The sequence below is a fragment of the Fonsecaea monophora genome (genome assembly GCF_001642475.1).
Source record: "Fonsecaea monophora strain CBS 269.37 chromosome Unknown Scaff27, whole genome shotgun sequence".
NCBI lineage: Eukaryota > Fungi > Ascomycota > Eurotiomycetes > Chaetothyriales > Herpotrichiellaceae > Fonsecaea > Fonsecaea monophora.
Genome location: NW_019173958.1, coordinates 110,545 through 137,850, shown reverse-complemented (window position 1 = coordinate 137,850; position 27,306 = coordinate 110,545). Strand labels below are relative to the sequence as shown.

Here is a 27,306-nt window from a genome sequence, read left to right as displayed (position 1 = left end):
CATCCCACCCGCAGATCTGCCATATGCAGACAAACCTGATCTAAACCCGACCCAGAACCGCATATCTATTCTTTGAGACCTGGTTGTCCTGCACGCCTTGTCAATTGTCTCGCGGGTATCACGAATCAATCATTTCGTCATCATTGTCATTGTCATCATCACATTGTCTCGTCGTCTTCTCCGCAGAAACCCGGTCAAGATGTGCCTGCAAGTCACCAATCAATCTTCTCAGCATAGAAGCCGCGCCACGACTCAGTGGTTTCAAAAACACGCTGGTGTCGTCGGCCTTTGATCCTGCCGAGTCGACCAACGAGTCATCTTGATTCGTTCGAGCCTCTTCAGATCTCTGTAACAGTAGGTTTCCGCGCTCAATGACGTTCCCAAGCAGGCATTTGCTCGGATCCGACATATCATGCGGCAGATATAACCAAGCGAGTATATCTTCCAGCCCACCTGGAGGGCGGAGCAAAGCGCTTTTCACAAATCGCCTAGACATGGCGAAGACCTTTTCACTGTACGAGTCCGATTCCCTTGCATATGCCTTGTCATGCTCATATCCTTCAAATCCTGCCTCGTTGTAAAAGGGTCTCTTCACCAGCACCAACCCTTGCAAGGAGACAAGCACCTGAAGCAATGTTGCCTTGTTGCTCCATTTCTCGCTCTCGTTTTCCCCGGACCAGGTCCCCAACAGGCTCAAACAAACCTTGCCTTCTTCGTAAAGGTTCGGATTGATGCGACCAAGTCCACCGGTCCAACTGTGGAAATGGGCCACAGGCGGTTCTTCCGGAAACTTGGCAGGTAATTGTAAGTCGATCAAGAACGGCGCATTTTCATAGGGCGTATCTCTCGGACCGATGATGAGGCAGCGCAGGAGATCCATTCGACTCTCATATGTGCGTACATAGATCTCACCTTCCGGGAGTGACGTGGCCAATATCTGGTGTTCTATGAGGAGACGTTTGAGGCTTAGCTTTGGCGGTACAGTGTGAAGTCCGAACTGATCAGACGGAGGCAGCCGATCAAGCACAAGAAACTGAGCAGGCTGTTCAGATCCTGGCACTTCCTCTAGTTGAAACAATACCGGTCGTGGCTTCGTTGTATCGCCTTGTTGCTCGCCACTGTCCACCCTTTCCTCATCTCTGTCTTTGCCGTGTAAGACTTCTTCAGCGTCCTCGAATGCCACGTCCTCGTCAGACACCCAATTTTCATCGCCGCTGTCATTGTCGAGACGTTCCCCGCCTTCGTACTCCACGGTTTCCAATATGGGCCGCGGAAAGTCTGGCTTAAAGATGGAGTCAAATCCACTCCAACCACTCAAAGAGTCTAGGTCCACAGGACCGTCATCTGTCGAGAAATCGCCTGGCATTTCCGGCCGGCTGCCGAAAACTGTAAAAACCGAGTCGGCATCGACGAACACGTCTCGACAAGGCTCCGATGTTCCTAAACGAACCCTAACGAGGCCATCGAGTCCCAGCGCAACAACCTGGCCAATCCAGACAGGAAGCGAGGGCTCCGCTGGACCCCGATGTTGTTCTGTGCTGGTTCTCGTTGCCAAAGGAGATGCCTGAGAATGCTCCAGCCGAATGCGTTTATTGGTGCCGGAACCTGGAATGTGCGAAGACGTCGAGCCTATCCTGGCGTGATCTGGCAGGGAGGATTCGGAAAGCACGTCATGTGCGAGTTTGAGCGGACCCGGAGCTGGAATGAGACAAATATCACCTCGTTGACTGAACGACAAAGGGAATGCCATGATTTCGAAGAGAGACACATCTTCAATCTCATCTCCTATAGCACCGAATCGAGAGCTCGGTGCTAGAACCAGGCTTTGTGCGAGAAGTTCAATCTTAGGTTCTTGGAACCACCGCACGCGAGCGACCTTCTCGATGGGATCAACTGACTGGACCACGCCCACAGCGGCAGGGAGCAAATCGTGGGGCCGCTCAAAGAATGCCATCTCGTCGAAGTCTTTAAGTGCATCGCGTGCTTCCCCCTTCTGGTCAAGTGGTCTTTGCCGCATCCCTTCTCGTCTGAACACAATGTCCGTAGGGAGGATGTCGGCTTCGAAGAGGGCAAAGTTTGTCAGAGACGTTGAATTAACCGTAACGACGCTTCCATCTTGCCACATGACAGTAGCAGACTGTTGCATGAAAACAATCTTATACTCATCCAGATCCCAATCACCAGATGCATGTTTGGTCACCCGGTGAAGCATGCCATGTGTGGACCCCTTGATCCCATGATATTTTACCGCAGCTGCCGAAAGATCGCGGAACCTGACCCGCATGCCAACTTCCAGCTGCTGCCCTGAGTAAAGTTCTCGGAGATAGTGGGATTCGGGAGGGAGTGCCTGAGCATGGGCAGATCCCGTTTCGATGCCGTGTTCGTTTTGACGAAAGGACTCGACAGGCATTCTGCCAGCGTCATAGATAATGACATCCTTCTTCAGGTGCATCTTTGGAAACCCACGGAAAGTCTGAATGTCCTTGTAGATAGATATCGTCTCCTCGGGCACCGATGCAGCGTTGAATGTGTCTCCTCGCCGAGTTCTGCCGGAAAGCCAATCGACTGTAACCTCATGAGCTCGACAATCAAGGACGATGCCTTCAGAAGGGACCTTCGGATCGTAGGAGCCACGTAACCATATTGCGTTCCGCAGATGAGGACGATCCACAATGACATAGTCACCCCGTCGTGGGTGTGATACAGGAATAGTGTTTGGCCAGCCGTGAGTCGGTGCTACCATACCAGGCAGCCAGAGCTCAGGAACTGTAATGAGAGGCATCTTACTGGGGGCAATAGGTATACGCAGGCCGACAGAATTAGAGATGACTGCAATGGAGAAGTCGGCCAGCATTACCACAGTGTCGTACTCGGCGTATTCCACCTCTCCAGGCCATTTGCGATGTATTATCCAATCCTCTGGCATGACATCCTGTGCTCTTCTGACTTCTCTTGCAGGTACATCGTAAAGGAGGACGTGTGGATTGGGGTGAGTGAAGTGCTCGGGTAAGGTTGACGGACACTCTTGCGTGCAGTTCCGCCACGGCGAGTAGTCACTCGGGAAGACAGGTTGAAGGATGTAATTTTCTGAAATATTGACAACCGTACCCGTCAGGGGGCTTCCATCTTGCTTGACACTGTCACCCAACTTGAAGGCTCGACTGACGAGGACAATGTCATCCACACCGACAAGGGAACAAACTGCCACAGGAGCGTGAGCAAATTCGACGTAGACATATCCTATCGGGGGGACGGAATTGGTGAGAAACTCGTCGAGGACATTAGGCGGGACAGAGTCATGAGTTACAATCACGTCGCTTGCTGCGTAGGACGCGGCAGGATCATTGTAAGTGGCGCGGACGAGACCATAACGGGAAACATCTTGTTTGAGGGCGACATGGTCAGAAACAAAGAATGACCGCATCAGTCCTGAGGCCTTTGACAAGATCCAACAAGTCAATAGTCTACCAAGGTCAGTCAGATGAGCTTTTCAGAAGGATCAACGAAACGGTAGTTTGTAGTCGGTTGTGGAAGACTAAGAAGAGTGCGAGAGCGAGGCTGGCGGGGGGATTCATGTTTGTTCCCGAATAAGAAGGTGGCGCGTTACATATTACGAGGCTGAACACCTTCCCTTCCCTTCCCCTGCGAATGCCCTGCCGTGCCTGCCCATGTTGTTAGGCTGCAAACACTACAAGGGTGAGAAACAGAGAGGGCAGTGAATAACGGACTGATTCATCCTGTTAGTCATTTAGAGGATTTTCCATGACCGCTGGTTTTACTTTATACTTGGATGACATTTTTTGCTCTGTAGCCTCCAACGCAGTTCCCCGTGGCAGACACTTGGAGGTGGCTTGTCTCCTTCTTACAACTCCTCTTCCATTACTGCACTGCCCCACGGATGAGAGCCAATCTACTGTGCCTTCTCGCTCCTCTTGCGCAAATACACCTCTAGTCCCTCCTGAACGACGAAAAAGGTGGAATGATACGCCAACGGCCGTCCAGGATGCACCAGGGTGACATCGTACTCCCTCAGGATCTGGATGAGAGTCTTATTCATCTCAAACAGCGCGAGATTACGACCAATACAGAGGTGGCTACCGCCTCCGAACTGTGATCCAGGGAAAGGAAGGGAGTTAGCATCTAACTTGCCAAAGGGGTTTCTTCTGGAAGGAATGCCGGTGGAGAATATGGTGAGGGGGGAAGGAAGAATGGAACATACCTGATATAAATGCGAACCCATCAATTTAGCATCACGCTCAAACCATCTCTCTGGTCTGAATTCGTCGCAGTCGTCCCCGAATATCGAGGCATCGCGATGCAGAACCCATCCATTGACGGCAACCTCGATCCCACCCGGGTAAAACTTGCCGTCGATTTCTACTCCTTCCGGCGGAGTTTTGCGGTATATTCCCAACCCGACGGCCGGTCGGACTCGCATGGCTTCCTTCAAGCACGCCTGGAAGTAAGGGAGAGCCAGCGCTTCCGCGTAGGTGACGATTTCAGACAGTTTCCCAGCCTTTTGAGCCTCGTCGATTTCCTGGCAGAGGTTGGCGTAGACCTTGGGAGCGTTAAGCACCAAGTAGAAAAACGATTGCATTGTCGACGCCGTGGAGTCGGATCCCGCAAATCTGCAGCAACGTATAAGCCCAGGTAGAGAGGAACACTGGCCTCCTGCAGCAAGCATCACTTACACAGCGCCATGAGCGATACTAAACACGTCATTCACTGAAAACTTCTCAGGGTTTGCCTCATGTGCTCGCAATAACTCGGCCAACAGATCGATACCTGTTGAATCGAAGGTTCCGTCCTTTTGTTTGCGCTTTTCGAGCTCGGCGACCGCAATTTTCGTCATCGTCGTTGGTTTCATTTGTAAGCCTAGGTAGGGCCGGATTGGGTTGTTTCGAAGGAGGATGTCGTATTCCGCAATGTGACCCACGATCCCGTCGTACCATTGGACGTCGTCGATGTTCTTGATTGAGCCCTCAATATCGACTTCTTGTTCCAAGAAACCAAATTGTCGTGAAAAGGCCACTTCTCCAAGTACCTAGACCCAGCTTAGCCAGCGTGTTGGAAAAAGGACTGCGATGGTCCGTACATCGAAAGCAAAGTAGTGCAATAGGTTTCCCAGGTTGCAAACCCGTTTGTTCTCGGTAGCATACTTCTCCAGATGCTCCATCAAAAGCTTGATCATGTCCTCGATCGGCCCTGATCGTTTCTGCATCTGCGCAAGGCTGTAGGGAGTGACGGCATAGCGTTTCATCTGCGCATGCTTCCATTCGCGAACTTCTGTAAAGATATCCGGTGCATGCTGCGACGCGCGACAAAGTCAATGTCCGCATCTGCCATGGCACAAAAAGATGTCGCATGATTGGATCTCACCTTTGGCGGAAAGACGCTGTAAAACATGGTCTTATGGAAACCTTTGCCCACGGCAAAAATGTCTTTGGCCGCATTGCAAGTGCCGAAGGATACCTCATTGGGGGCCGTGCGAACCACGGGTCCTGGCGGGCAGTGAGATTTTGGGGGCCCTTCCAATGCGTTTTTGGAGGTCTAGAACTTACCGTATTTCTTGTGCAGAGCTATATGGTCCAACTCGGTGTGTCCATTGTATGTACTCCACACTGTTTGAATTCGCAAACGTCAGCCCACGATAGGAAAACAAAAAGTGAGACGAAGAGAAAGAAGTACCTTTCCAAAGCCTCGAACACGAAGCCAGCCACGGGCCAGGCACATTGCGAAGAGGAGATGCGTAACGCTTATAGAGGGATCGAATGACCAGGGAAAGAAATGCTAGAAGCAGCAGATTTGCCTTCAAGAGGGCCAAAACTTGGGCCACGAGAGAATGGCCGGGTGATGGGTTCTCGACCTTCATCTTGTGAGACGGTCTCTCGACACCCGCTGTAGCCTAGAAGAAGAAGCCCGGTAGAGGCAAGAGTTGGAGGAAAAACAACAGGAAGAAGAGGCAGAGACGTCAGGAATGAACCCATCATCACTATATCTACAGGTCTATTCCCCCCCTCCCCGCGCCAACAGGACTTGGTTCGCATTGCTCTGCCGGTGGCTTCTACTCTGCGATCGAGAAAGCTCGTGTGAGATCGTGCCCCCTGGCCACTCCATTTCATCCAATAGGACCGCCACTGGCGTAGGTCGGAGGGCGGCAATTGCAAAAGAGAAGATTCGGCTGACGGTGATTGGCACATGGTCCGCTCGACTGAAGAGGTCTGGGTTCAGCCCATGGATGGGTAATGGGTACTGGGTACTGGCAACTGGGTATCTGGACTCGCTGGGTAAAACCATTGATGTAGCAAAAGCCCCGCCGAAGTCACCCACATCGGAAAACCCCCGTGAAACATCGGCAGTGGCACTGGCACTCTGACCCCACATTGACTGTTTATGGAAACCCCCATGGTGTGGCACAGGAGAACCCCATGTGGCGATGGCATTGTGGCTGTCCCCTGTAGTTGAATGGTTGGCCTTTTCATGAAGAGTGAGACTTGGGCGTTGTAAAGGCACAAGGCTGTCCGTCCAGGGGGCCGAGGCTCACATGTTCAGGTCAGGGTAGGAGGGGAAGCACCTCCAGGCATTCAAGAGTGGTTTCGGATTCCAAACTGCACATTCTATCCTTGCTATGGATTTGTTCCTAGAAAGTAGCTCTTCCGTCTAGTCTGTAAAGCGCCATCAATCTGGCTTGAGCCAGAGTATAAGACGACCGATACCCCTTTTAGACCTCAAACTTCTCTCCCACCAATTCCTCACTGAGCTTCCACAGTTTCTCCGCACCCTCCATGCTCTCCGCGTACTCATATGTGTTTTGGCACTGGCAATCTGCCATATACATACCACTCTGCGGCTCAATTCTAGGGTCCAAGGCAGCCACCAGAGTTGTCGAGATGCCCTGCGCCATACTCTTCGGTGGATCCTGGTCGATAGGGAAATGTCTTCCAGTATTCTTTTGCGCATATGCTTCAATACTGCCAAGTGCCTGGACAACATCGGAGATATGAGCTCCCAGTTGAGTCTCGAAGATCCCGCCAGGGTGGACAGCGTAGCTCTGGATGCCACGGTCACGCAGCTTGTTCGCCAGATACAGCGAGAAGAGAATATTGGCGGTCTTGGACTGACCGTAGCCAGACCAAGCGTCATACTCTTTTCCGTCAGAGAAATTGTAGTTGTCGAAGTGGACAGGACAGATTTTGTGGCCGAGACTGGTGAGGTTGACGATTCTCGCTCCACGCCCGGCGGCAAGAATCTTGGGGAACAAGAGTTTCGTGAACAGGAAATGGCCCAGATGGTTGGTTGCGAATTGGATTTCAATTCCTTGCTTGTTGGTCGTGTACTTCTCGATGGCCATGATCCCCGCGTTATTGATGAGGATGTCGAGCTTGGAGATCTTGCCGTTGATGGTGGCGGCAGCGGCTCGGACGGAATCAAAGTCGTCAAGTGACACCGGGACGAAGTCGACCTGGATGGAAGGGTTGATTTCTTTGATCCGTGATATGATCGACTCCACCCGTGTTTGGGAGCGAGCCAGGAGGATCAAGTGTGCAGGGTTACCATGAGCGAGTGCAACCGCAGTCTCCCCTCCGAGGCCTTTTTCACTCGCACCCGTTATAACGACTATAGGATAAGTGGGTTGGATTGTCAGTATCGCAGGCTTTCTCCGCGGACTTGAAAAAGGCTCAAGCGAGAAAGAACGTACTCGTCTTGCCCTCGATTCTATCAGCGAACTCCTTGACAACTTCATCACCAGTGGTCTCTCGAGTAAAAGTCTTCATCTTGACAGGGCTCCTGTGAACACCTTGGGAGAATCCGGTTGGCTTCAAAGGATTGTTTGTATGTCAAATTTGGTTGTGAAGCTGCTTCGACAGATGTCTAGTGATATACTGCACGAATTGTTCATTGTTTGGAGGGCGAGGGAAAGCGTCCATTGTATTAAATAGCTTCTCAGACTAGGCAGCCAGACAGTGAAACCCGTCAAACCCAGTAGGAGATATCCTATCTCCATGCTCCGTCGTGGCATGCTACTTTGGACCGCTTCCTAGGCCGGACGAAGGCCAAATCGGAATGTTCGTGCACGACTGCGAGTCATTGTAATGGCTCCTTCCGCAGCTATTCTGGAAGTATCCTGAACAATCTACTGGAAAGCCTTCAACAAGACAAGCCGATGGGCTTGATCAGGAAAACCTCGACTTGCATCTACGGTCAAGTAGCTGGACACAATTCGGTCGAATGCGGCCGCACTTCAGGTCGCCACCAACGCGGACTTTAGTTTAATAATCATGACGACAACTGTCAGTGGGTGTCAGCGACTCACTTAAACACCGTCATTCCCATCTGCCCAATCAGATCGGCAGTCTCAATAGCCTGACAGTGCCTGAGTACCAACACGAGACGTCGATCATCAGATGGGAAGCCAAGGCGTCCTACAGCACACACAGGGAAGGAGCCAAAAAAGTGTCGTCATATAGGTCATTACTAGTGGTAGTACCAGCCCATCAGGCTTGAACTTAGAAAGAAATAATGATACACACAACTTGAAGCGAGTGTTGATACTCATCATGGGGTATCTCCAAAAACAAAATAAGCAAAAGAATCCAAGCCACAACCGACACATCCCAAGACCGTTCACTTCATTTTCTCTCACTCTCCCTCTGCCATATCAATCTGATTCTCTGAGCACGTATATCGTCCGGGATGGGTATATCCAACATGAGAGAAACCTGGGTCATTCTTTAGATGTTCTCGATAACTCGGGCGTTCATGGCCTGCTGGAAGCCGTCGTTGCTGTCCATGTTGAAAGCATTGCCAGTGTTGGACTTGGAATTGTAACCACTACCCTCGCCAGTGGTCTGGTTTTGCAGCATGGCGTTCATGTCTGTGGGTATGGTCTGGTTGGTCGCTGGTAAGAAAATGACCTTGCTATTGGCCGTCTTGGCCATGGCTTGCATGGCCTCGAGATACCGGATCTGCATAGCAGGTGCAGAGCTCAAAATGTCGGCCGCTTGTCTCATAAGTTTGGCCGATTCAACCTCTGCACGTGCAGCGATGACCTTGGATTCACCGATTCTCTTAGATTGAGCAGCCATCGACAACGAGTCTTGGAGATCGTTGCTGAAGATGATGTCCTTGATGAGCATGGATTCGACCTGGACACCCCAGCCGGCGGCAACCTCCTCAATGATCTCTCCAATGGACTGTGCGATTTCTTCACGTCGTTCAATCACATCCTGAAGCACGCGGGCACCCACCACGTGACGAAGGGTGGTCTGAGTACGTTCCACCAAGGCTTGACGAATATTGGAGATCCCAAAGGCGGCTTTGTGGGGGGAGGTAATGTGGTAGTAAATGACCGAAGTCAAGTTCAATGTGACGTTATCTTTGGTCATACAGACCTGTCGAGGCACCTCAACGATTTGTATCTTCACATCAACCTGAATGAGGCGTTCGGAAAGAGGATTGACCTTCACCAAACCGGGATCGACGGCGCGCGCGAAACGGCCAAACTTGGTGACCAGACCGACGTTTCCTTGCGAGACAGGCTTGTAGGGATTGGGACAGATGATGCAGCACGGAATGGCGCCCAGGCAACCGATGCAATCTCCCAAGGTACTGACTGCGCAGCATGTTAGCAGTGTGGTCCGCGCTTCTTGAGTCTCGGGTATCGATATACATACTCATAGAACCATACCAGCCATGAACGTCATCCTGATTGTCTTGTAGAGTTTGCGCGTAAGAGGGTTGCAAGTCCTCCCGTCGCGGTGGCTGCACCTTGATAACACCACCGTTCTGTGGACGAAACCCGACTGGGTTTGCGGCAGACTTGCCAGTGTCGCCCCCAGACTCACGAGGAGAATCCATTGTTGAGGGGTCCGATTCGGAAACTAGAGGACGCGTAGACGACGACAGGATGGGCGATGGACGGACGGTTGGAGGGGACACGCACGCAGACGATGGTGCGAAGAGAGAGTTGTCAGAGGGAAATGGAATAGAAGATTGTGGTTCTGTTTTGTCGTGGGAAGAGTTGCGACAACGCAGGCCGAGGATGGTGTCGGGAAGAGATTACGAGTACGAGAACCGAGTAGTAGTAGTCGTCATGGATATGGGGGAGTGATATACCTGTTGTATTCGTGTGAGAGGGAGATCTGAACGGGGGTGGAGGTAGCAGCATGAGTAGTGGGAAGCTAGGAGGGAGAGCGAGCCGTGAGACCGGGGGAATTTGGCAGTGTGATTGGCGCCTTGAAAGTCTCCAGGGTCTTGAGTTCTAGGGGTGGTGGATAAACGGGTACCCAGGGTGCCAGCACCACCAGGAGCTTCCTGCGCCCGAAACTCATTCTGAGGCAAAACACTATTTCTGGAAGCATGGAACCCCCCCTCCCGACCCTCTTTCATGCCAATCCCTCAGTCACGGGGCGCGAAAATGCTCTCATGCCACTGACTTTCTTGCACAGGTATCCGTCTCGCCGTACCAAGCTAACCGAGCATTGGAGGGTACGATGATCTTCCGTGACTGAAATGATCAATTGAAGGCTTTTGTGGTCAGACTACGAGTACGAGTAAGAAGTAATCTCAGAGATGCTAGGATCCCTCATCCTATGGTTGAATCGGCACGAGTCCCACAATCGTAAACTCAGCCACGAAGGAATCAACGGTGCCAAGGCAAGGCACACTTACAACTGGCAGTGTTAGTAACGGGCGAAAAAGGAGGTACGAGTAAACTTGTCCATAGTAAGAATGATGGGAATGTCCTTGTACCGAGTACTTGGATCAAACAGATTTACTGACGTTTCATTAGTAACAGATCATCACCAAGGTAATGTTATCTCTGTCATCGCTTCTACTGTTCCACTCCTACCAAGAGTGTCGAGTATCGCCGTCGACGAGCCCGTCGATCTCTGGACCGTGTACGAGGTTCCGAGTATCGGACTGTGCAATGCTGTAGAGCCCTATTCGCTGGGAGCTAAGCCACGAGCTGGCCAGCGTTCTTTCTTGCCGCTTCTAGGTTGGCCTCAGTCTCGTGGACGTCCCGGATCGCTTCGCATACTAAGGATGTCACATTCCGCAGCAGTTGCTGGGCAAAATGTAAGTTTTGCGTGGAGGAGTTTAGCTGCGCGGCACTCCTCGCGATCGCGATCCGCAAAGGACGACACCAGCTTCAACAGCGGGCGCACGGGATGGCTAGCTTGATAACCATTTCCTCGGACGGATTGCATGCGTGACCAAATCTCAAGGTCTAAGGCCGACCCTTCTCTTACCATAGGCAAAAAGATAGAGAATCCTATCAATTCTTGATAGATTCTAAGCACTATAGTAGACAAGGATAGGAGGCAGGACATTCCTGACAACTACCAAATGATAAGTCAAGTATAAAGAATCCACACTGTTCTTCTCACTTAGACCATATCCAGGATCCAGGTACTCTGCCCGTCAAGGCTTAATCCGGCCATGCTGCGGCTCAGAGACTCTGCGGGCTTCTGGCCCAGCCAGATGGGCTCGCTGCGACTCATGCCCTCCTGGACGTCCCAACCCTCGGTGCCCACGGCGTAAATGACCCTACCGTGGAGGTACTTCTCGCGCATGCCCCGTTCATGACCCTTTTCGTACCACACGCCGCCACCACTGGCGATGCCGCTGCCATTCGACGAGTCTCCGCCGTTGATGTCCGGCGTGGATGCATTTGTGGCAACCACGCCGACGACGACGCGAGCAATGTCCTCAGGTCGATCTGGTGGAAGCTGCACAGACATGCTCCGGCCCCCAGACTGGGCGACGGCGCGTGGGACCATGACGTTCGTGACGACTGCGTTGATGCGCACACCATCGCGTTCCGGGTCCGGGTCGATGTTCGTCCAGAGGCTGCGCACGAGCCCCAGGATCGAGTGCTGCGTCACTTGGTAGATGGGTAGGCGTGGGGTCTCCTTAAATGCTGCCACAGACGTGAGGAAAGTCAGACTGCGGTCGTTCATACCCGGCGGGGTTGAAGGCTCAGGCTGCGGTTTCGAATAGGGATTGACGATTTTCTTGGTGCTGCTCTTGGACTTGGGCGAATATTTCAGATACGCCAATGCAATTCGAGCAAACCGGACGCTCGCCGTGATGATTTCTGCCAAACCAGAGGGCTCTGTTGCAACCTCGTCATAGGCCATCTTGGCCGTCTTGTTGATCCCAGGTCGGTCTTCGAACCAACCCTTTTCGCCCGCACCAACCGTGCACGCTTGGCCGCCATCATCGCCCACGCCGAAGATTGCGTGGTCGACACGACCGTACATGGTAATAGCAAGCTTGAAGAGGTCCAGCATGTCAGAGTACCTTGTCATATCGCATCTATTGTAGTGAACCACGTGCGGTGGGCCTAGCGAGGAGATAAATTTGCGGGCCTGGTCACCATTCGTGTCGCCAAAGATCACCCGACAACCTGCCGCGTGGAATTGACGTACGAGGCACTGGCCCGTTTGGCTGGCGCCATTGGTCAGAACGATGACTTTGCCGTGGAAGGATTCTTTCGGTAACGGCGGCGGTGTGAAACGGCACGGGTTGGAAGCAAAGACTTGAGGGACGGATGACATGGACTGGGATTTCTTGGTTCGTGTCGTAAAAGGGTTTACGGGAGTGGTTGTTGATGAGCCATTTGGTTTGAGAGAAGGAGAAATCGTTGTTGAGGGGACCAAGGCCTGGTTTGAAGTGGACGGAGGGGCGACAGAAGGAGATTTTGGTGATGATATGGGAGTCGCTACATCAGGGGAGGGCATTGAATTGACCATGACCGTGGGGGTGGTCGCGGCATCGGGGGAGGCAACCTGAGATACTCGTTTCTTCTTTTTGGGCACGGGCGTTTGGACGTCTGGTTTAGGCGGTTCGTTCGGCGCAGAGATTGGCTGCTGTTCTTTCTGTTTAACGGGGTTTAGATCAGCCTCGAGCTCGAAAGTGTGAGGTGTCTTGGTGACGGTCTTTCTTCGGCGAGTGGGTTTGCCAGAGTCGTCAGTGGTAGCGGCGTCGCCAACGGGAGGAGGAACGTCCAACCGCTGAGTGGATGGAGGAGGTGAGCCAGACTCTTCTTCCTTGGTGGCAGTCGACATGATGCTTCGTATGGGAGACGCGGTATCTGGGGTCCTGGAAGATTTGGACATCTGGCGAGATATGCCTTCACCATTCAAGGCGGACGAGGTCTCACTGGCCCATGGATTCGGCGAGACAGATTCACTGGACTGCGAGGTGACATCCAGCTGCGAAGTCACGTCAAACTCGCTGCCTGAACTGGTCTTGGTTGACTTCTTGCGCAGGGTCTCTTTCATGGCTGACGGTAGGCGTTATCGTCGAAGGGACAGCTAGCTGCCTGGGCAACAGGGAAAAGTAGCGTTGACGGAGGTCGACGAGGGATCGGATCAGATCAGGTTCAGGACCCAGATGCCGTAACGTGGCAGCGGGTTGTGGGGTTCTTCAGCTGAATGGCAGCTATGTGGCAATTGATGGCGACGGGCATGTCGATCACCCTGAGGAGAAGTAGTCTGGCATCATAGGGTTTTGGTACGCTCTCGATTGAGTTTATTCGGATCAGAACATGACCTGATCAAGCTGACGAGGAAAGGGACGATTGATCTGGAAATTCATGTCTTTGTGGTAGAGGCGAGAAACAGGCTAATTGGAGGGGCGTCTGCAGAGCCCATGCAACCCACGAGGCACCAGACGACTCTGTATGGCTCATTGCACTGTTCGATTGCTGAGAAGGTGCTGAGAAGGAAAAATTGTCGAAGCCCGATTTGTTCGCCTGCAGCTCCCGGCCCCTCTGAGACACTGAAACCTAATGTACCGAGTACGAGAGACTCGTACCCTGTTTACCTAAATACCACCTTAGAAGCACAAAGCCCACGGTGCCCTCTGTGCAGGTACTCGGGACTATGCACAAAGGCCTAAGATGCCGCTTTCAACGAGAAATGAAGCCGATGCAGACATGCTGGTTCAAACGGTGGGTTTCGATCTCTCCTTCCTCTGTATTCGATCCCTAAACTCAAACCTTCAGGTATTCACCTGTATATCTTTATGCAGGTATGGCAGGACAACCATCTGAATTCATCGGCTCCTACTTGTATTATAGCCACTAAAATCCCTCTCCCTCCCAAGCGCGGAATATGGGATCCTCGCCCTCAAGCCCCTCCTTCTGCCTCCACACAGCACCCAAGGACTAGGCACGACGAAAATGTGTGCCCATACAATCTACCGTCGATGTCGTCGCAATTTGCATCCTCAATCACAATCGTACATCTCCGCGCGTATCGTACTAGGTCTCTACCCACATCTGCTACCTCTACTTAGTCATTTATGGTGTTGATAGGTCATCTAGACCTCTTGTCTTCTCACATTTTTCAGTCTCGACCAAGAAAGACCTCATGATGACAAATTATTTGTTTTGGTATACAACTCGGTGATTCACTGTATAAATCCTGCGACGTTGACCACCGGTATCACCACTTGTAGGATATTCGCAGCGTACAAACGGCGGACGCAGACTCAGAACTTGAAAACTAAGCACAATGGGCGAAGTCGCAACTACACCCCCGGAAACCACCTCCCTCTCATCGTCTCGGCCCGTCTACACGCGTGAACAACTGTCCACATACGTTTCAACATGCATTGCGCCTTCAAAGGATTACACCCTTGCGACACTCGAGTCCGAGATCAAGACAGACCCCCTGGCAGCACTGTCAACCCTGCAGCTCCGTCAGATGGCCTTTAATCCATGGGGAAACGTTGCACTGCATTATTCGTGGCACCGCGTCCTGTCGCTCGACCATGAGGCATTATATCACAAACTCGTCGAGCGAAGGTTGGGTGGTTATTGTATGGAAAACAACGCTTTTTTCAGCACCATCCTCAGATCCCTAGGCTATCAGCTGTATGTGACGGGCGCAAGGGTCAGTCTCGCTTTAAGCGGGGACTCAGTCGATCCTGACGGGTTCGCTGGATGGTAAGTGTGTCGTGGCGCTCTCGGAATCGGCCATTCCATTGCCGTAAGAATAGCTGACATGTTGTGTCGACAGGCAGCACGAAGTCATTATCGTGATCATCAACAAGCAGAAATACCTGGTATATGACCCTATACCCTTCCACCCGATAGCCATACCATTGAACAAAGCATGTCCTAACTCATAACACTCTGATATAGGTCGACGTCGGTTTTGGTAGCGGTTCCCCCATCCACCCCATTCCACTAGATCACGACAACCCGCGACCTCATGCTTCCGTACCCGGGGCCGAAGTCCGCCTCGTATATAGGCCTATTGCCTCCAACACAGATCAAACCCAGAAACTTTGGGTTCTCGAAACCCGTAACAAGACCCACCAAACTTGGCAGGGTGGCTACTGCTTCGCTGACCTGGAATGGCTTCCTATGGACTTCGAAATCATCAACTACCGCACGAGCCAAGACCCAGCGAGTTGGTTCACACATCGTCTCGTCCTGGTGCGCATTCTTGTGGATGACGAGACGAAGACAGAGGCCACGGGGACCGTCATCCTGTCTGGGACTGTCTTTGAGCGGAGGCTGGGTGAAGGACCCAAGGAAGTCGTCCTGGACGCGAAGTCCGAGAAAGAGCGGATTGCAGGTCTGAAGACCTGGTTCGAGATCGAGCTCAACCCAGACGAGCAGAGAGGTATTGCGGGTACCGCCGCCGAGGTTAGGCAGCCGGTCAGTGTATAGATAAGATCCGACTTCTCGGCACTTGTATATTTATATGTGATATCACATACAACACTATTTGATTCCACAGCGTGGACAGACTGTGAAGAGAGGTTTGGAGACTCGTGATCCCCAATCTGATATGGGGAAACTGTGTGAAGGGAAAGCGCCCCACTATGATCGCTGCCGTAGCAACCTCTCAGTTTTCCAAAATGGGTGGCCTACAACAACGCCAAGACATTTGCAGCAACCTCAGAGTCAATTCATCAGCGCCGCTGCAGAATAAACTTCTTTGACCGTGAAGTTGACCTGAAAACTAAATCCCAGCAGGTTGCAGCCCAGAACTGTCCTTTCCTCCTTCATCATGGACAACCCGACCAAGATGCCACCACAAACCTCGCTCTTCCAGGTCTATCTACGCCTTCGACCTGCGTTTCAGCTCCCACAGTCAAAGCAAAAGTCTGAGCCGTGGCTTATCGTGGAACCGCCGAATTCACCTGTCGAGCCCGATGGAAATTCATGCAGTACCTTCTCGAGCCACATCACGCTACAGCCTCCCAATGACTCAAGGAAGCGCGCAATTGAAAGATTCGGATTTACAAAGGTATTCCAGGAGGAGGCAACACAATTAGACATCTTCGATGAGACTGGCGTGGCAGACACAATTAAGAGCGTGCTGCAAACCGGAAGAGATGGCCTTGTTGCTACATTGGGAGTTACAGGTAGTGGGAAGGTAAGCAGGCATTGAGTTAAGATCTTTTCTTAGCCACTGACCACGAGATAGAGCCATACAATCCTTGGATCAAAGTCTCAACGAGGACTCACACAGATGACCCTTGATGTTCTTTTCAGGTCAATTGGCGAGCATATACGTCGACCGCACCATCCAGATCTCCCCACGGATACTGGCCTGCTTTCTTCCCTCCAGGCGTCTGATCCCGCCGAAGCCCAGATCTTGTCGGCAACCACTTTCCTCGAGTCAATCTACAGCGATGGCGATCGAGCTAGACTATCACGAGCGCAGACACCCATGTCACGAGCTCAAACCCCCATGATGGTAGGCATTCGCAACAATGGGCTTCCCGGCTCATTTCCTCCACCTCCCCGAACCCGTTCAAACTCCAACACTGTTGAAAACCCATTGCCGTTGGCATTTATCCCCGACCACTTCACAGGCTGTGCTATGTCATCCGTACAGGTACCTTCGAGTATCTCTGATATGATTTCTCCGCCCGAGAAAGAACCCTGGCGGCCGCCGTCAAAAGTCCCATTTTTAAGTCGCCTGAAAAACCTGAGAAAGTCCCCTGCTAAATCTGTGCTTGTCAAGGAATCTATGGGTCACTCCGTCCGAAGACCTCCTCTACCTCGACCGTCCACATTCCCCCAGAACCCTGATGTGGGGGGATTCACTGTAGACATCGAGCAAGATTCCGAGTATGTCGTCCTCGTATCGATGTACGAGGTATACAACGATCGCATTTTTGACCTGCTATCGAATCCCACGTCACCAAATGCACCACCAACATCGACACGGCAAGGAGCCGCTCTGCAAAAGGGTTTGCTCCGACGTCCATTACTGTTTAAGAACACCGAAATGTCCCCCGATATGAAAGTTGTTGCTGGGCTTCGGAAAGTTGTATGTGGAAGTTATGATGAGGCAATGATGATTCTTGAAACGGGCCTCACCGAGCGGAGAGTCGCAGGAACAGGAAGCAATAGTGTCAGTTCCAGAAGTCATGGCTTCTTCTGCATCGAAGTGAAAAAGCGAACGAGGTCGAACTACCATGGTGGGTATTTAATGTCCTGTCAATCTCCTTGGACTGGGGGAACCATGACCATCTGTGATCTCGCTGGTTCCGAGCGTGCCCGCAACGCCAAAACCACCGGATCGACGCTGGCGGAAGCAGGCAAGATCAACGAGAGCTTGATGTACCTTGGACAGTGTCTGCAGGTCATCAATGATTGCCAACAAGAAGGAAGCAAGCCTATCGTCCCTTTCCGGCAGTGTAAGCTCACCGAACTTTTGTTTTCAAACTCTTTTCCATCATCGAACCATACTGTCGCATGCAGACCACCACAGAAGGGGGTGATGATTGTCACAGCTGATCCTCTGGGAGACTTCAATGCCACAAGTCAGATTCTGAGATATGCAGCCATGGCTCGAGAGGTTACGGTTCCCAGGGTTCCTAGCGTGACTAGCACGATCTTGGGGGGACCTCAAGGGAAGGCATTACAAAGTGGCCGGGCTACTCCACATGATGTTGCAAATGCGTTCTTCATCACGAAAGAACTAGATCAGGCGACCCATGAGGCGGCAAGACTAGCTGAAGAATGCGATTTCTTGGCTGTCAAACTCGCGGAAGAAGAAATCAAGCGAACTGAGGCAGAACTGAAGCTGCAAGCAGCGGAGGAGAAGCTCTCCGTCATGGAGCAAGAAGTTCGTGAGGAGTGCTGGACAGAGATGGAGGAACGGCTGGACGAGGAGAGAGGAAGATGGAGAGCAGCGTGGGAGCAGGAGAGGCTGAGGGGGGAGGCGTATGTGGATGGCAAGCTTGAAATCCTCGAGAAAACAGCAAAGATCACGATCCACGAGGATGCTCCTGGAGACGGGAGGATTGAGGAGCTTGAGAGAGAAAATGAGAACCTCCGGGCCAAATTGCGTGCACTGGAACAAGAGATTCAGACAAGAAGCCCAACAAAGAAATCTCGAGGCACGACCACGTCCAAATCGCCACTCAAAAGTTTGGTCTTGCAGGAGTCTTCCAACACCAACATTGCGACCAACCCTTTTCTAGCTTCGTTGAGGGCATCAACCAAGGATCGAGACAGCGTGGCAACGCTGAAGCCCAGGCAAAGCGACGATGGGTTGGACATATGTGATGTTTCGCCACGGAAGCTGTCACTACGGAGCTCAAGTGTGACCAGGATATCGGTGTTGGAAGACTCACAAGTGGCTGCTCCCCCTGTCAAGAAGCAGCGAAAGTTGACGACGCGGAAATGGGATCTTGGTGACCCAGACGATATTTGAGTGGCTTTTCAAGGGAGATGATCAGGTCCATGGGCGCATTTGCAGGCAGTGACAACAACGTACGACATCGAGCAGTATTTCTCTCAGTAATGCATTCTGGAGTTGCTTTGGTCAGACCTATCACAGGGCGAGCTATGGAGGAGCGTATTAGTCAATAAGATGTATTCCTTGTATGCCTTGGGGCACATTAACTCCGAAAGAGTGTGACAGCAAGTTGCTGAAGCTGAAAGACAGACCATCGCACTTTACGTCATCGACCAAGAGACAAAGAGTCACCCAAGAGTGGGGTGGAGCGCAGCTTACGAGGTAGACGTGCTTCGGTTCAGCCAGAAGCCGACAGGACCATCATGTCTAAGGAATTGGTCAGCCCTGCCCGCATGCTGATCCGTCCGCCCAATCGTGAGAGGCTCTGAGTTACCCTTGTGTTACATGCAAGCACATGCGCTCTTCGTGGTGGACGAATCGGTTTGCGCACAGTTTCGGCTACCGACCTCGATCGACTTGTCAAGCCTGTCTAACTCTTCCTCCCTTGATCGCTAACAAAGACCGAAGCGCGAGTAATATGACTAACCCTCATTCTTGACCCTCCCTTGACGACCCAAAACGGCAAAGACAGACTTATCTAATGCAACGACGTGGCCGAGACCATCGATAGAACAAGGACTCTGCGTGAAAGTCAACTCCAAGAGAATTGGCCTATATAAGAAGAGCAGGTTCGATTACCACAGGGGAGACAATCTTGTTCAGAGGATTTACAGACACCACTTCAAATACTTCTCAGGTTCGTCTGAAGGTACATTTCTATCTCAGGAACCTAAACTCTCACATACAGCTTACGATCCCCGAAAGTGGCTTGCAGAAATCCCCTTAAGATGGCCCAGAAAATCATCACTGTCTTTGGTGCCACAGGCAACCAAGGTGGCAGCACAGCCTCTGCTATTTTCAACAACCCTAGTTTGTCTTCCAAGTACAAGGTCCGCGCCATTACTCGCGACACGTCCAAGCCAGCAGCACAAGCTCTTGCCGCAAAGGGCGCTGAACTAGCCAAAGCTGACATCAACGATGTCGAAAGTGTGAAAGCTGCCGTCACAGATTCGTACGGTGTCTTTGCCGTCACCAACTACTGGGAGACGCAATCCAAAGAAGCCGAGATCAAGCAAGGCAAGAACGTTGTCGATGCATGTAAGGCTGCCGGTGTCAAGCACTTGGTTTGGTCAACTTTGCCACATGTGACCAAGTTGACCCAAGGCGAACTTACCAAGGTCGAGCACTTCGAGTCCAAGGCTGAAGTGGCAGAGTATGCCGAGCAGGTCAAAGGCGACATGATTGTTTCGTACTACATGCCGGGATATTTCATGTCCAACTTCAAAACCCAGTTCAAGCCCGATGAAGAGACTGGCGCGCTCACTCTGACACTCCCATGGAATCCCCAGAGTACCTGGGTACCCTTGATTGATATTCAAAACGACACCGGCTTATTCACTGTGGGCCTCCTCGAAGCTGGATCGAAGGCAAATGGGGTCCACGTTCAAGGTGTCGGCGAGTGGATGCACCCTCAAGAAATTGTCGAGACGCTCTCGAAGCTAAAGGGCAAGGAGATCAAATTCGTCGAACAGCCTGCCACTGTCGAGTCTGCTGCGAAAATCGGCAACAAGATTGCAGAAGAGCTGGCACAAAACATGATGCTGATCCGAGACTGGAGTTACTACGGCAAGGGAACCGAGAAGAAGCAAGCTGAGAGTGACAAATTCTTGGTGCCAGGTTCCAAGAAGACCTCGTGGAAGGAATTTGTTGAGCAAACCAAGTGGTCTTTCTAAGATGATGGCAGTATGCAGAGCGTTGGGAAGATGAGCCGTGCAATCCAGATCGAGGCATTTGGCCAACTGCATGGATGACACCATCAGGGAAACAGATCTCAGGGTCTAGGGGTCCCGGGTCTCGATGGCCCTCAAAAGGCATTTCATTAATACCATAATCATTGATCATGTATTTCTTCCCTCCGCTTGACCCGTCGTTCCTTTTATTCAATGTTGGGTTCGGACGTACCTGACCATTGATGAAGTTTGAAGGGACTCAAGTGGTAGGGAGAAAGAAAGGGGTTACCTCGTACAAGAAACATCTCACCTGTATGCCATTGCCTACTAGCGCCGGGCGGAACAAAATCAAAAGGCTGACGCTCTAGTGGCCTCCAGGCATTCCATTAGGGGTGTCCAACGCCCAGTCATCTGTTAGATGTCCCTAAGCGGCCAAGTGGGACGCCGTGCTACTCCTACTAGGGCAACATAACGGTGCTACCGATCAACGGCCCCTATCCAACCTTCCCCATTTCGATATTTCATCAACACTCATCACAACCAACACACCACAGAAGGCTGGTCTTCTCTGCAATATCCCTTGATTGGCCGTTACGCTTAGAGGACCTAAATTACCTGCCTTGAGGCGATTGGTGCTATTAAAATCAGAAACGCCTACCGAGTACCTCGTACTGTACCTTGTACCCTGTAATACTCCGTACGAGCACCCGAGTACAGCCATCTCTCCAGCCATAACACTTCATAGCCAATTTGAGCATTACCTGCCACTCATTGAGGACGAGTACGAGGACGCTAAAATGCCGACGCAGCCTTGCTTTAACGCGTCGAGTTTTCGCACCCCAACTCTCTGTCCTTCCGCACATTCACGCTCGAACAGCAGCGTCAGGCTGAGCTCTACCACCCACCATGGACCCAAGGGTTCCTGCGACAATAGATGAGAAAGGGGAATCCAGCCATGCGCCAATACCCCCGGCGCCGAATACACCACCAGCTGACGATCACATTGTCGCGGTACAACCACCCGCGGATCAGCCTCCTCAGCACCCAATCGTGCCTACATTCTTTGGAGAGCTCGCAGGGACAGGTAAACGAGGTTACCCGCTCAATTGGAGCTTTATTGACCAAGTCCTAGATGGCCAGGCATACATGTCCTTGCGAAAACGCGTGACAGACGCTTACCGTTGGCACACATACCAGTATTGGTTTGTGGCCATCACCTCGAACTCGCTCCTTTTCTTCCAGATCCTCATCGCAGCTTCTCTCACCGTGCTGGGAGCCTTCAATGACCGGCGGGCTCGGACCGCCACCATCTTTCTCGGCGCCACCAACACCGTTATTGCAGGGCTCATGACCTACTTTAAAAGTCGCAACCAGCCGAATCGCGCCCGACAGTTCCGCAACGACCTCGCAAGGATCGTGGATCAGCTTGATGATGCAGAGGCGAACTTCCGCAATCCAAACCGCCACGACGACGTCTACTTGGTCATGGAACAGATCAGAGAAGCTTATAACCAGGCGCGGACTGATGCCGAAGTCAACTATCCGGATTTGTGGGTTAAAGGCTCGACTTCTCAAAGTTCAAATCCTACGGCACGAGCATCAACGAACCCGCGAACAACCGTTCCCCCTCCTCCAGCAGCACCGTCATCGGTGCCAGGAACCACAGATCGTCCTGTGTCTGATCTGGCCCATGGGGCACCAATACCAGGGTCAACAGTGAGAGTCTTATAAGCTATTCGTCATATGCTATGTCAATGCTAGCGACGCGCGCTTGAGGGATCGACCAGCCAGGTGTGAAGTGGTGGCATCTTCACATGGTTCAAGAGGTCAACTAATCCCCTTGACCGATCCAATCTGCAACCCTCTCAGCCATTGCATAGACCACAGACTGAGGGTGACACGCCATCGGGATCGGAAATACACTGGCATCGACGACCCTCAAGCCTTTGACGCCCACAACGCGACAATGACTGTCCACGGCTTTGCCCATCGCGCAGCTACTCGTCGGGTGGTCAAGACTATATCCGAAATCAGCAATTCGCTTGTCGATTTCCTCGTCCGTTGCGTTCATGATACACGCGTATCCCTCTGGTGCAACTTCATGGGATATAAAGGACCTCCCAGCCTCGGTGCCAAGATGGACTGATGCCGCTTTCCGAAGTGCCTCTCGGAGGCCAGCCCTGTCCACATCAGTATCGAAGAAATTCACGTCAATTACCGGCGGATCCTCGATGCTGGCCGACCTCAAAGTGATGGAACCTCGAGATGTAGGAGTCAGAAAGCAGACGATGGTGCTAATATAGCTCCCGTCCAGTGGTACGTCGATACCCGTGAGCCTCTTCCCAATGGCCACGTAGAGCGTGACAATCTCCGTATGCGACGCATCCGGCCTGAGTACCAGGTTTCTGTCTTCCTGAGTCCTGATCAGAGGTTCCAGTTTCGCCAGCTGGTCTAAAGGCCCGAACGTCATGAAATCCACCGGCCACCCGGCGAAATAGGAAGGGTCGTTGAACAGTGGCGACCCGATGGACAGCCCCTTTTCCGGATGCTCTAGTTTCCAAGTCAGCCCCATGGCCAAATGATCTGTGAGGTTTTTGCCAATTGCGCGATTGGAGGCAATGGGCTCTATGCCGTGCTTTGCCAATTCGTCAGGGTCGCCTATCCCAGAGAGCATGAGAACTTGAGGGCTATGGTACGTCCCGGCGCAGATAATGACCTCTTTCTTCGCGACCAGGTGCTCGCCGCCGACAAGGTCGACGCCATTTGCAATAGGCTGGTCTTGTCCCGTAAAGGTGACGCGCTGTACCGTACTCGTGGTCCGAATGTCTACCTTTGTCAAATCGAAGATTTTGCTCGGCAGCTGTCTGACGCTGTTGACCCAGACCTCGACAAATTCGATCAGGCCATTCTGATCACCTGCATTGCCATCAGGGATGTACCTGGCCCCTGCCTCCTCCCACATCTTTTGAATTGATTCCCTCAGGGGGTACTTCCTCGTTGGCCACAGAGACCGGATCGGGGTGAGCTTTAATGGTCCATCGTGTCCGTGCTGGCTTTCATCCATCTCCACACCTTCTGGCGACACTACACTCTCCACCCTCTTCATATAGGGGAGAAGGGCATCATAGCCCCAGCTGTCGTCGCCCACCACCTTTGCCCACAGATCGTAGTCACTTTTCGGTCCCCTCGTCCAAGCACCCCCATTGATCGCCGCAGAGCCACTCAGCGCCTTGCCGACCGGCGCGGTCGCGCCGCGTCCGTTGAGGTGCCGATTGGGTGAGATGGCGAGCTGATACGAGTGCTGGGACTCTCGAGCCAGATGCGCGCCTTGGCTCGTCAAGATATGGTCGGTGGTCGAGGGGTCTGTCCCTGCCTCGAGGACGAGAATCTGTTTGGTATCTGAAGGCGGGAGGATTCTGGACAGTCGCGACGCCAGGACGAGCCCGGCAACGCCGCCTCCGACGATGATGTAGTCGTACGAAGACGGAGACAGTGACGAGGCCATTGTCGTACTGTTCCGTGCCCTTCTAGTCTTTTGCTCCACTGTTCCCGACAGGACAGGATGCTCTCAACCAAGACGAAGACAAAGACAAAGATATTATTCGTGATGATATGATATGATATGATATGATGTTGTCATTAATGTTGATGGAATGGAACGGAATGGTATCTCATAATACCATATAGAATATAATATAGAATAATTAGTATGAGATATAATATATCTATCTCCTAACGGAAACAAATGATAATCTTTTATAGAACAGTCCCTTGTAGATCAGCAGTAGTACTGAGTAGTTATCTATCTCAAATCTTAGAATAGAGACGAAAGATGGGGGAAAAGATGAACGACAATCCTCAGCTCGTCCCATCTAGGTAGTCCGTGCGGATCACTATGCGTTGGGTTGGGTTTGGTCTGGTCTGGTTTGGTTTGGTACATATTATAGGGTTCGGTAGGGTTAGGTTGGGCTGGAATGGAATGGGAGGGGTTTAGAAATACAGTAGTGAGTCCTCGGTAGTACCTCGTATTTGCGGCTGAATGAACGGCTGAATGGATGGACGGTTTGGTACTTGTCCATACAGTAGGTACAAGCCTACTTAGCGAGGCACGCGAGGCTTGATACCTCTACTTGTACTATAGATAGAAGATAGATCGACGCTCCCTCCCGCGGGAACCACATGCCCTAATCCGGTAAAATGGTACATTCTCTTGGTGCAGGTTGCCTGGGGATTCATCCTTGTCTATTTGGGTAGTACAATCGCAATGCAATGCGGGATGCATGTATGTCTTGAGCCATGTCATCTGCGCACGCTGCGTTACCGTCGGGCCAAGGTCATGGGCTATGGCCACAGAGTGAGTCCGTATGTATCCCAAGGGATAGATAATGGTCGAGGAAAATTATGGCGCACATCATCTTTTCATCTGCGACTCTTCGTTCCCCTGCTTCATGGAGAGATCGGGCTTTGTATTGCTTCTCCAACCTGCCTTGTCATGCATTTCATTCATTCATGCACTTAATTCGACACGTAGCGGGATGCCGAGACGACAAATCGACAGATTGCGTGTTAAGAGGAGCTGAAATTCGCAGAGCCACGAAAATATTCGCATTATAACTTTTGCTCAGTGGTATCACATTCAAGCTCGAGACGGATTCTCCAAAGCGCCACGAATATCGCGCGCAAGGACCTCGTAACTGGTCGGGGAATAAATAAACCTGAAATAGTCGCTTGGATCTCATTCAAAGCCCGCTCGTCGGGCGAAACCATATGTGAATCAGCCGCATTGACAACACCCTTGTTTGTTCGTGTAGAAATTCAGGCATCTATTTGGATGATGTGGTCATTACATGTCCGTAGAAGACTGATACATGAAGGCTTCTCGCAAGACAATCACTTACCCGCCGGCGGTTGCCTTCCAAAGCATACAACCGTCTCTTGACTTATAGCTCAGACTGTGTCGAGGAAAGAAATGTTAGCCTCGTTGATCTGTCGGAACCACCACAGACCTTTCGCGCAGAGACCTGTCAGGCCTGCCGCTCGCGCACTTCATAGAAAAGCAAAGAAACAGGGTATATCACTGGTGCGCCGTACCAGCCACTTGTATTATCGCCGTAGTTCATACAGCCTTCGGCGTGATCGCCATAATTTAGACATCCCTCGGCGTGGTCGCCAACGACCATACACCCTGAAGCGCCATCTCCAAAGGTACAGCAGCCATCCTCGACCTGTCTCTTTTGACACGACTCAGTTCCCCTCGATGCAGACGCAGACGCAGCCTGCTGCGGGCTTGTCTCCGGCTGTGACGCCGCTTGCCGAGCAGCCTCGCTCTGCGGCCGAGGAGATTCGTCTCGCTGCAGTCGGTCATTACTATGTGCAGAGGAGGAGCGCGAGGACTCTTCGTAGGGAGGTGGGGGATCCATGCGCGGGAATGTGCTCGATCCACCTCTGTTGGGCGGGGAGGTAGAATCTCTGAGTTTGCCCATTCTGGCTGACTTTGATCAGGAGGAAGAATAAACGAGGATAGATCTCGCCTCGTATGCTGGAGAGAAAAAGCGCGGTGCTCAAGATCGCAAGAGTGTGCGAATGTCGCAAGTTGTTTGACTATAATGCAGCTGTACGAATATGAATACTCTGCGGTTAGCACTGCTCAAAACCCTGACCGTCGCAAGAAAATCACGACACATTATATGGTTCGCCAATGTGACTGTGAGCGAAGAAGCATTGACTTGCACAAGCATCAACTGATAAATGCTCTGGCCGAGGCTACGAATACGATTGGCCTGTTTGGTTTCTGCCTGCGGATCGAGTTGTGCGAAAGAGGGATAGGCAAAGATGAAACTGAGGCTTGATGAGCTGTGGCTGGGATATGTTCAGTAGGCTCGAACCATAGGAATTATGTTGCCTAATGGCAAGAAGCAAAAGGACGAGGTACGAGCCATAGCGAGTTTCTTGTTGCTTTGGTACTTGGTAGTGACGGTGGGAGGTGGAGGTGGGATGCCTGGATTCTAGAAGACTCCAAGGGTAAATCCGGGGAGATGATAATTGGACACGGGTAGCGAGGCTCAGGTGGCGCAGCTCTTTTCTCTTCTCTTAAATCTTGGTTAGAAGAAAGGGATAAAACTTGGTACTTGTGTGAGCAAGATATGACGCCAGTCAGTCAGTGTGCGAGACACAGACCAAGGGAGGTGAGCAAGTTGGCCAATCTACCGTGTACCTCCGTCCTCTACAAGTGCTCCGTAGTGACTCAAACTCATGATAGGCCAGGTTTTGAGGCTAAGTTGAATTTTTCGCTCGCGTGTGAGAATACGAGATGGGAACAAGCATCCACCCACTACGCTGTCAGGTACTTGAACTCGGTATAAGCCCTCGGTACAAGTAGGATGATGTTGTGATGCCACCCACTCAGGAGGTTGTCTGTTTACGCGGAATAACTGACACACATTTAGAGACACGCTCAGGTGAGAGTGGATGAAGACCAAAGCCAGGGAAAGTGGGAATGTTGTAACTTAAATGATACGGCAATTTCCATCTCGTGATTTTCGTTCTGGACAGAGAACAAGCGAGTTTGTGGCAGATTGGCGCTCGCAAAGAGCTTGTTGCGTGCTTTTCCACCATTGAACCATTGCCAATGGTTATTTCCGGGGGGGCGGCTCTCAGGGCCACTTCTCCCTTAAGCTTGGGGGCTTAGGGGCTTACCTCGTAGGGGCTTAGAAGGGGGGTTGCCACCCTCTCATACCTCTGCACCTCACGCCATCGCCTGGCAAGTCTGGACTTTGGTCACCCATTTAGTTAAA

General features: G+C 51.9%; 10 protein-coding genes across 10 annotated transcripts; 4 read left to right on the top strand and 6 right to left on the bottom strand.

The window, feature by feature from the left end:
- Positions 1-118: 118 nt before the first annotated feature.
- Positions 119-5,872, bottom strand: AYO21_04680 (hypothetical protein; the record flags this gene model as incomplete). Its single annotated transcript, XM_022654652.1, has 8 exons — positions 119-3,464; positions 3,915-4,108; positions 4,220-4,628; positions 4,692-5,044; positions 5,096-5,308; positions 5,380-5,501; positions 5,562-5,621; positions 5,689-5,872. 8 exons carry the CDS (start codon positions 5,870-5,872, stop codon positions 119-121), a joined length of 4,881 nt encoding a protein of 1,626 aa, XP_022513019.1.
- An 849-nt stretch (positions 5,873-6,721) lies between these two features.
- AYO21_04679 (hypothetical protein) lies at positions 6,722-7,775 on the bottom strand (the record flags this gene model as incomplete). The annotated part of the gene is made up of 2 exons (XM_022654651.1): positions 6,722-7,617; positions 7,700-7,775. 2 exons carry the CDS (start codon positions 7,773-7,775, stop codon positions 6,722-6,724), a joined length of 972 nt encoding a protein of 323 aa, XP_022513018.1.
- Positions 7,776-8,732: 957 nt separating this feature from the next.
- Positions 8,733-9,858, bottom strand: AYO21_04678 (hypothetical protein; the record flags this gene model as incomplete). The annotated part of the gene is made up of 2 exons (XM_022654650.1): positions 8,733-9,613; positions 9,675-9,858. The coding sequence occupies 2 exons, from the start codon at positions 9,856-9,858 to the stop codon at positions 8,733-8,735; spliced, it is 1,065 nt and encodes a 354-aa protein (XP_022513017.1).
- A 1,532-nt stretch (positions 9,859-11,390) lies between these two features.
- Positions 11,391-13,289, bottom strand: AYO21_04677 (hypothetical protein; the record flags this gene model as incomplete). Its single annotated transcript, XM_022654649.1, has 1 exon — positions 11,391-13,289. The coding sequence occupies one exon, from the start codon at positions 13,287-13,289 to the stop codon at positions 11,391-11,393; it is 1,899 nt and encodes a 632-aa protein (XP_022513016.1).
- Positions 13,290-14,525: 1,236 nt separating this feature from the next.
- Positions 14,526-15,691, top strand: AYO21_04676 (hypothetical protein; the record flags this gene model as incomplete). Its single annotated transcript, XM_022654648.1, has 3 exons — positions 14,526-14,959; positions 15,033-15,078; positions 15,158-15,691. 3 exons carry the CDS (start codon positions 14,526-14,528, stop codon positions 15,689-15,691), a joined length of 1,014 nt encoding a protein of 337 aa, XP_022513015.1.
- Positions 15,692-16,034: 343 nt separating this feature from the next.
- Positions 16,035-18,698, top strand: AYO21_04675 (hypothetical protein; the record flags this gene model as incomplete). Its single annotated transcript, XM_022654647.1, has 2 exons — positions 16,035-16,403; positions 16,455-18,698. 2 exons carry the CDS (start codon positions 16,035-16,037, stop codon positions 18,696-18,698), a joined length of 2,613 nt encoding a protein of 870 aa, XP_022513014.1.
- An 872-nt stretch (positions 18,699-19,570) lies between these two features.
- On the top strand, positions 19,571-20,515 carry AYO21_04674 (hypothetical protein; the record flags this gene model as incomplete). The annotated part of the gene is made up of 1 exon (XM_022654646.1): positions 19,571-20,515. The coding sequence occupies one exon, from the start codon at positions 19,571-19,573 to the stop codon at positions 20,513-20,515; it is 945 nt and encodes a 314-aa protein (XP_022513013.1).
- A 903-nt stretch (positions 20,516-21,418) lies between these two features.
- Positions 21,419-22,243, top strand: AYO21_04673 (hypothetical protein; the record flags this gene model as incomplete). Its single annotated transcript, XM_022654645.1, has 1 exon — positions 21,419-22,243. The coding sequence occupies one exon, from the start codon at positions 21,419-21,421 to the stop codon at positions 22,241-22,243; it is 825 nt and encodes a 274-aa protein (XP_022513012.1).
- Positions 22,244-22,343: 100 nt separating this feature from the next.
- AYO21_04672 (hypothetical protein) lies at positions 22,344-24,017 on the bottom strand (the record flags this gene model as incomplete). Its single annotated transcript, XM_022654644.1, has 1 exon — positions 22,344-24,017. The coding sequence occupies one exon, from the start codon at positions 24,015-24,017 to the stop codon at positions 22,344-22,346; it is 1,674 nt and encodes a 557-aa protein (XP_022513011.1).
- A 1,519-nt stretch (positions 24,018-25,536) lies between these two features.
- Positions 25,537-25,995, bottom strand: AYO21_04671 (hypothetical protein; the record flags this gene model as incomplete). The annotated part of the gene is made up of 1 exon (XM_022654643.1): positions 25,537-25,995. One exon carries the CDS (start codon positions 25,993-25,995, stop codon positions 25,537-25,539), a length of 459 nt encoding a protein of 152 aa, XP_022513010.1.
- Between the last annotated feature and the right edge of the window lie 1,311 nt (positions 25,996-27,306).